The sequence below is a fragment of the Colobus angolensis genome, unplaced genomic scaffold (genome assembly GCF_000951035.1).
Source record: "Colobus angolensis palliatus isolate OR3802 unplaced genomic scaffold, Cang.pa_1.0 Scaffold473, whole genome shotgun sequence".
NCBI lineage: Eukaryota > Metazoa > Chordata > Mammalia > Primates > Cercopithecidae > Colobus > Colobus angolensis.
The window spans coordinates 841,545-850,644 of record NW_012118188.1 but is presented as its reverse complement, the minus strand read 5'-3'; the positions used below and the strand labels follow the sequence as shown (position 1 = coordinate 850,644).

Genomic DNA, 9,100 nt, shown 5'->3' with positions numbered 1-9,100 from the left:
GAGGTCAGGAGATCGAGACCACCCTGGCTAACACAGTGAAACCCCGTCTCTACTAAAAAATACAAAGATCTGGCCGGGTGAGGTGGCGGGCGCCTGTAGTCCCAGCTACCCGGGAGGCTGAGGCAGGAGAATGGCGTGGGCCCGGGAGGCGGAGCTTGCAGTGAGCTAAGATCCGGCCACTGCACTCCAGCCAGGGCAACAGAGCGAGACTCCGTCTCAAAAAAAAAGAGATAAGTAAACAAATTAAACGACGGCTGTTCAAGGTAATGGGAAGCCTCTAATCCTTTATCATTTTAAGATGGCTTTCCTAAGTACTCCCTGAGCATCTCTTTTCCAAGTGAACTGAAATTCACTTCCTCATAACAAAAGTAAATTTGAAAGCGGTTATAAAATACATAGTATAAACTCCTGCACACCCAACAAACCTGTTGAAAACACTTGGTGTAGGACTGTGATCACGCTCCCTCTCTCTCTCTCTGGTGCGTTCTCTTTCTCTGTCCCGATCACGGTCTCGCTCTCTGTCTCTGTCTCTCTCTCTATCTCGGTCTTTTTCTCTTCTGGCATAATAGTCCCACTGCTTGCTGGTGTCCACAAGACTAGGCCATGAAGGCGCAGAACCAGGAAGATGGGGAAAGGCAACTAAAGAAAAAACACAATTAAAAACAAACATTATGGTACTATAAAAAAACAAAATGCCCACCAAAAATATGTCATTAGATTATAATAGAAATTCACTTTATAAATAGAAAAGAGAACTATCACATGGTGAATGAATACCCACAGTATCAGGGGAAGATCCAGAAACAAATCTTAAAAACCTAACATATAAAGACCCTTCATTATACATGGTGAACAGGAATCAGAATTAGGTTGACCACAAACTCCCCAATATAAAAAATGGAAACCAGAATACATTGGGACATCTTCAAAGTGTTGAGAGGAGGCCAGGAGTTCAAGACCAGCCTAGTCAACATGGTGAAACCCCATCTCTACTAAAAATATAAACATTTGCTGGGCATGGTGGTGCATGCCTGTAATCCCAGCTATTTGGTAGGCTGACGCAGGAGAATCACTTGAATCCAGGAGGCAGAGGTTACAGTGAGCAGAGATCATGTCACTGCACTCCAGCCTGGGCGTCAGAGTGAGACTCTATCTCAAAAAAAGAAAAAAAAACAGTGTTGAGAAAAAGTATCAACCTAGAAAAGTGTACTCAACATTTTATTTCAAGATTCAAACTGCCTTTGTAAACATCAACAAAAAAATAAGCAAAACTTACAACCAACAGACTTCACCAAAAGAATGTCTATCAGGCTGGGTGCAGTGGCTCACGCCTGTAATCCCAACACTTTTGGAGGCCAAGGTGGGCGGATCGTGAGATCAGGAGTTCACAACCAGCCTGGCCAACATGGTGAAACCCCATCTCTACTAAAAATACAAAAATTAGCAGGGCGCGGTGGCAGGTGCCTGTAATCCCAGGTACTCGGGAGGCTGAGGCAGGAAGATGGCATGAACCCGGGAGATGGAGCTTGCAGTGAGCCGAGATGGCACCACTGCACTCCAGCCTGGGCAACAAAGTGAGGCTCCATCTCAAAAAAAAAAAAAAGAAAGAAAAAAGGAACATCTATCAGATATACTTAGAGAAAAAGAAAAATTATCCTAGAGGATCTAACATGAAAAGAAGTAACGGCTGAACAAATAAATGGTAATCATATATGCAAATTCAAACAAACCACATATGCTATTCAACAGTAGAGTTTTTTTTAAAAAGAATAAAACTAAAACAGTGAACCACAACAGGATATAAGTTAGACGAGAAAGATTATTCTAAAGTCTCTGTATTGATGGAGAAAGATGTTCAAATTATATGTAACTACACATTGTTAAGTATGAATAACAAATGTCAAGTAACCACCTAAAGAAAAAAAGAAAATGTATAGTTTCAAAACAATGAAGAAAAAAGGATTTTTTGAAAATCAATGCGAAACTCAGTCAATTCAAGAAGACTTGACAAAGGTGTAGGTGGAGAGTTAAGTTCGAATAGCCAAATATTCTCAAAAAGGGACTGACTCATCAGTTACAAAACAAAGATTGTTGATTTGTACTTTTTAAAAACCTAACTATAACCTTAATATAAACAACATAAAAACAGAAAGTTTAAAGAAAAAAGATGAGGAAAAAAAAATACAACCCCTGATCGAAAATGAGTAGCTTTAGGCCGCTGCGGTGGCTCACGCCTGTAATCCCAGCACTTTGGGAGGCCGAGGAAGGCGGATTGCCTGAGGTCAGGAGTTCCAGACCCGTCTGGCCAACATGGTGAAACCCTGTCTCTACTAAAAATACAAAAAAAATTAGCCGGGCGTGGTGGCACATGCCTGTAATCCCAGCTATTCGGAAGGCTGAGGCAGGGGAATTGCTTGAACCAGGAAGGTGGAGCTTGCAGTGAGCAGAGATCGTACTACTGCACTCTAGACTAGATGACAGAGTGAGACTCCGTCTCAAAAAAAATAAAGGGCAGCTTTATTAATGATACAACAGACTTATACAAAAAGCATTACTTAGGAAAGAAAGGATGATCACATGAAGATGGATGATGTAATTTACCAAGGAAACAGAACAAATTTAAACTTCCAAGTAGGTAACAACATCACCTTAAGTTTTAGAAAGTAAAAACTAATAGAAACACAGGTAGAAATAGAAAATTCACCATGTTCATGGGAGATTAACATAATTCTCTCAATTGCTGGTGGATTAAGCAGATGAAAAAATCAGTACAAATATAGAAGCGGTTTCTTTTTGTTTTAAGAGATGAGGTCTTGCTGTCATCCAGGCTAGAGAACAGTGGTATGATCATAGCTCACTGCAGCCTTGAACTCTAAGGCTCCCAAATAGCTAGGATTACAGGTACAAGTCACCATGCAGATAAAGACTTGAGCTACATGTTCTTAGCATGGTTGATGTAACGGACATCACATAGGATTCTGCCCATAACAAAGGATATTCTTCTTCTCAAGCACGTATGAAATATTTACGAAAAGGTACATATATTTTCAAAGGATGAGTGTAATAGGTTTGTTCTCTGACCACCATGCAATTTAAGTTAGAAGTCAAACTTAAAAGTTATGAGAAAATAATCCCTAAACATTTCAAATTAAAAACACACTTCTGATAATTCATGGGTCAAAAATATCATAAATTTAAATAATTAAGAACTAAACATAGACAAACATAAGACACATCAAAAGTTTAGGGATACAAGTTGTTCCAGAAGAAAATTTAGTCTTAAAATACTATATTAGAAAAGAGTAAAAATTAATGAGCTAAGTTTCCAATACAAGAACGCAAAAAAAAAAAAAACAATAATCCAACAAAACAGGATAACAAAGAAGACTCTTCAAGGTTTCTTTTTCGTTTCGAGTCAGTTTTGTTTGGTAAGTTTTTGTTTTTCTTTTTAGGAGTTAATTCATTTCAGCTAAGTTTTTAAGTGCGTTGGTATACGGTGCAGCATATTCTCTTTTACTGTTTTTTTTTTTAAGAGGGAGTCTCACTCTGCCGCCCAGGCTGGAGTGCAGTGGCCAGATCTCAGCTCACTGCAAGCTCCGCCTCCCGGGTTTACGCCATTCTCCTGCCTCCGCCTACCGAGTAGCTGGGACTACAGGCGCCCGCCACCTCGCCCGGCTAGTTTTTTGTATTTTTTAGTAGAGATGGGGTTTCACCGGGTTAGCCAGGATGGTCTCGATCTCCTGACCTCGTGATCTGCCCGTCTCGGCCTCCCAAAGTGCTGGGATTACAGGCTTGAGTCGACCTCTCTTTTATTGTTTAATCTGCGTTGTCTACAGTTGTAATCCCTTTTTGCTTCTGATACTGTTTATGTGTTCTTTTTTCTTAATCTTGTCACAAAATTGTCATGTTTTATTTGTTGTCTTCAAAAACCAACTTTCAGTTTTTTTCCATTATATGGTAGTTTTCTATGTACTTGATTTCTGTTCTTTATAATCCTTTTTTGGTGACAAATCCTAAATCCTTTTAGAAAACGCAATTTACAAATATCCCTGTTGTGTCACCATGAACTAATTTTTAAAAGTATAGTTGATAAATACATGAAATTTATTGTTTGCTAACCTGGCAGAGAGATAGACCACTCACTCCTTTAGTTAATATTTTTTAATTGCTCTGTAAGATGCAACACGTTTTTATTGCTTTAAAAATATTTAAGTACTTCACTGATCCAAACTGAATCTAGGCATCTAAATACTACTACTTACCATTGCCATAGGGAAATGCACGTGCAGAACGACTATCATAACCAGAGGAATGTCCACTGTTGAAGAAAAAGATATATTTTTATGTCTGGTACAAAGAAGTTCTGAATTTTAATAATGTAGTGCAAAAGGAAAAACTTAAGGCAAAATTACAACTTTTATCCAACCACCAATTTAATAATTTAGTTCTATAATTTTATTAATAAAACACGGTTTTTTACTTAAAAAATATTAAAATACCTAATTTTACAGAAAAATAGGATGTGCTAGTACTATTTAACATAAATAATCCAATCAACTTAGCTTGAGTCACAAGTAAAGTAACAGAAACTTTCAGGCTATCAGAATATTTCAGATTAAATATTTAGTCTTAATTTTAATTCAGCCCCACTGACAGGATTAACAAATAATACTTCTTAACATTTTGACTGAGAAAACAAATGTGCCTAATAGTCACTTAACAAAACTAAATCCTTGTATTCTCACAATTCATGCTTTCTTGATTTTATAGTTTCCTTTCAAAATCATATGCAGGGTTTGATGCTACTGATGTAAAGTTCTCACATATTTTGTCTTTTTACATCATTGGAATCATTTTTTCAGAAACACACTATTTTTAATAGTTTATTTGCTACTTAAGGGAAAATAGCAATAACTCTTTTTTTTTTTTTTTGAGACGGAGTCTTGCTCTGTCGCCCGGGCTGGAGTGCAGTGGCCGGATCTCAGCTCACTGCAAGCTCCGCCTCCCGGGTTTATGCCATTCTCCTGCCTCAGCCTCCCGTAGCTGGGACTACAGGCGCCCGCCACCTCGCCCGGCTAGTTTTTTGTATTTTTTAGTAGAGACGGGGTTTCACAGTGTTAGCCAGGATGGTCTCGATCTCCTGACCTTGTGATCTGCCCATCTCGGCCTCCCAAAGTGCTGGGATTACAGGCTTGAGCCACCGCGCCCAGCCAGCAATAACTCTTATTAGCGATTTCTACCTGCCAAGAATTGTACTTTATATTCAGTAGCTTTTAAAATCTTCACAACTCTATCAACCCTTTTGGTAAAAAGGAAAACTGAGTCTCAAAGGGCTTACGAACCTTGCCTCGCAACACTGTTTGATTTCTATGTTGTTAAATACCATATTGCCACCCATGAGGGAAATATTCTCTTTGTACAGCATTCTAGTTAACATAAGCCAAAAGTACACAGTACAAAAAATAAGGCTATTGCCACACAGAATGGATCTAATCCTTCTTTGTGGAAGCTGAGATGGAGTATCAAGGAATAAGACAGCTTTTCTTGACTATGGTCCCATAATACTTTTCCCTACTTCATCCCAAAAGAGACATGTATTATTCATCATTTCCAGTAATTTATGTTTGTATTTCCCATTAAAACTGACTTGCTGGGTTTTTAACAGTCTAGGAGTTTCTTTAATCAAGTGTGTCATAAATCAAAGCAAGACATTATTTCAAAATATTATAATTTTAGTTTTCTTTGCCCTGTTTTGATTTCAGGCAACAGGTCCAACATCTTATATAAAACTAACATAGACGTAGATTTATAAATTAAAAGACAGGTGCTGTGTTTATAAAATTAAATCTTTGAAAATATTTCCAAGATAAGTATATGGTTCTTCTGTCAAAAGGCTATCAATGATCAAAAATCAGTATCCATACTGATTTACCTTTCTATTGTTGGTATAAGAGATGGAGGTGGAGCTCCTGGTGGAGGAGGAAAACCTGAAACATTCAACCATAAGATAAAAAATGTTAACAGAATGTACACTTAATGTCAAGAGTGAAACAAAGTTGCTGTGTATCACTAAATTTCTCTAGGGATATGAATGTGCTTCTCTATGTTGTAATAACGGACAGAAAAAAAATGGAGCTCAAACTTATAAACAGATTTTTAGTGCAATAAAACTTTAAGTAAGCAGTCTGGTCTAATACACAGAGAACAAACTGGGAGTCAGGACACTGGTCTTATTTTCAGCACCACACACAGCCCATTTTGTAAGTATGAGAAAGTTAATCTCAATGCCTTACCTTCTCCATACATAAAACAGTAGCCACCAGATATATTTGAAATATTTTAGAAGAAAAGTAGATATATAGCAATCACCTCTTTCAAAAAATATTGAGAGTTTTAGAAGTATAGAAATTGCCTTAAAATGTGTAATTTATAAATAAAATCTTACCAGTAAATGCACAGTGCTCAAAGCTGAGAATATCCACCATAAAATATGTTCAAATAGCACAACCCTAACAAACTATTTTACAAAGAAAAGCACATAATATAGTTTGTGGATCAGTTTGGAAGGATATAATTTGTACCTCTGTATCATGGGGTCTGCATTCTCAATAATTCACAATACCTAAACGGAATACCACATAATAATATGGCTGAAAAACAGTTAATCTACACTATACTTTCAAATTCAGATAGGCTATAAAGCATCCCAGCAGAAAAAGATTCCAAAACTTATGATGTCAATTCCTTATGATACCAATTCCTTCCAAGTGTTAACAATGAACAACTCTCACTACTAGGAAATGCACTAAATTATCTAACTTAAGTCTCTCACACTACAATTCAGACACTGTCCTAAATGAGAACAAGAGTATTCCACTGTCATATTGCCTGTCACCTTGCAGTTATGTGAAAACACTTCCACTAAGCCTCCGTTTTAGTAATTCTATGAAAAAATAAATCAGTTCTCTGAATCCTTCTCAAACGTCCACTTAAATCAATTTTTAGCCCCACTCGAAATTGTTTTCATGTTTACCATGTTCTTCACTGTATCCAGTTTTAGGATCTATAACTCCTCTATTAAACACCTTAAAAGTACAAAATTAGCAATTACCATATTAGTCCTAAAGTCCACAATCCTATTTCATACAGCCTCACAAACACATTGTTTTTTAAACTAAAAAGACACATAAATGATTCCTTTGACTTTCCCTGATGAGTCTATTTCAGACACATTCACATATAATCAATGTCTCTATGCCACATCTAAATATGTATACTGTCCTATGCTACCTAAACTTCACTCAGTTTATTGAAGTCATTTTGAATTCAGACCCACCCTTGCAAGCATTATCACCTCTCATTCTCTTCATACACCTTGGCTTTTAACACTGAATTCAGTAAGACACACTTGCTACCAGGTGTGATATCACACTATAAAAAGAAATAACTGACAAAAATGTAAAAGTAAATAAATAAATAAATGAATAAAACACTGGGCCACATATAAACTCCTATTGATCATACTATTACAACAATAAACAATCACCACTCTAAGAACAGCCACCTGACCAGCTGTCTGTCTAGTTGCTATGTGGGGTTTAGAACACATTTTCTCATGATACTAAGCCAGCAGGATTAAAAATAAAAAATCAGAAATAATGATAAAGTCAAAATAAAGTATCTTTCTCTTCTCTTATAGTCACTATATGACATAAAAAATTCATTGGTCTGTAAAGACATTTTTAAGAAAAATTTTATTTTATATCCTATACTGTTTTCTTCACAAATTGAATAGATAAGAATTTTCTCAGAATCTCTATTTCTACAGAAATGGGTAAGACAGGTATAAGAAAACTATATCTTAATCAAAACTGGAATGAAGCAAAGGCAGAGCTGAAAATAGGACCTTGAAATCCCAATAGCCTATTCCATATTCTAACCACATCAACACCGTCTCTCCTGTAACTATAAGCTTGAAAGTTCATGTTTATTAACAATGATGGAGAAAACATGAAAAAAGTTTTACCTGGAGGTGGTACAGTTATTGGAATACCTAAAAAACAAGTGATGAAATTTAATATAGTAATTGGATTTCAGAACCTGTTATGTATTTATGCCATCACCAAAACAAACTTTGAAATAAAACCCCTCGCCTCATTATCCTGGCTTATTCACTCAAGAGAAGCATTCTGTTTTCTCGTCGAGGACTAACAATTCGAGTATAACATCCAACTTCCTTGATGAAAACCCAGTCTAACAACTTGATAACAAGGTTTCCCCCACTAATAATCACAAAGTTAGACATCAGTTGAAAAGCACACTTATGCACACACAATTATCAAATGCCATGAAGTTAATCCTAACTAAATATGATAATCAATGCCTGAGGTTGTTATTTTAACATTTTAACAGAAAAACTGATCTGTGGGTTCTTTCTCTAATACTGCAGGTAGTACAAGGATAACTCAAGATGATGGATATTACTGACTTTTGTAAAGCTCAGTATGTTGTGGTTCATTCAAGTGTTGACTGTTTTAGTATTGTTGGCAGAAGTAGTAAAAGGCTAACATTTCCTTTGATTTGTAGGAAAGAAAGGGGGGAATAACCAATTCATATATATATACCCCCAGGGCACATTAACATAAATGTGAATGATTTACTTCTACAGGTGCTAGCAAATATTAATTTGAGTGACTCTCACTCATTATTTGTATACATTATAAACTCTGAGGAATAAACTATGTACATTCTCAATTTCACAGGGACCAAATGTGCCCTTAAAGCCTAATGTAAAATGTATTTACTAAATACTAAAATTAAATTCCGCATTTTAAATTTAAGAGATACATGAAAGGCAGTTTATATGGCATGCAAATTTTAACTATTTTTCAGTGGAGGAAAAATGAGAGATTTCTAAGCAGGAAAATAAAAAAAAATGTAAGACAATTTAAAGTAACTTTTTCATGGGAAGTTTTATATAATAACTAAAACAGTTGGCATGTGTTCCTAAATCCTATCTTAAAAACTGCATCAAAATTAGTCTAAAAAATAATCTTAATTCATTAGCTAAATGTATGCAAAAATATGAAACAATTGTTTT

At 36.0% G+C, this 9,100-nt stretch overlaps 1 protein-coding gene across 8 annotated transcripts in view; it reads right to left on the bottom strand.

Annotated features, from left to right (window-relative positions):
- FIP1L1 (factor interacting with PAPOLA and CPSF1) overlaps nucleotides 1-9,100 on the bottom strand; it is a 71,759-nt gene that overhangs the window by 6,755 nt on the left and 55,904 nt on the right. For 4 of the 8 annotated variants that reach the window (XM_011958756.1, XM_011958761.1, XM_011958757.1 and 1 more), the window contains 4 exons: nucleotides 8,027-8,053; nucleotides 5,933-5,987; nucleotides 4,263-4,318; nucleotides 426-639 (listed from right to left, as the gene is read on the bottom strand). In XM_011958756.1, coding sequence (XP_011814146.1) covers nucleotides 426-639; nucleotides 4,263-4,318; nucleotides 5,933-5,987; nucleotides 8,027-8,053 — 352 coding nt within the window. The remainder of the gene's footprint in view (nucleotides 1-425; nucleotides 640-4,262; nucleotides 4,319-5,932; nucleotides 5,988-8,026; nucleotides 8,054-9,100) is intronic. The other 4 variants (XM_011958762.1, XM_011958755.1, XM_011958760.1 and 1 more) reach the window with 1 other exon arrangement.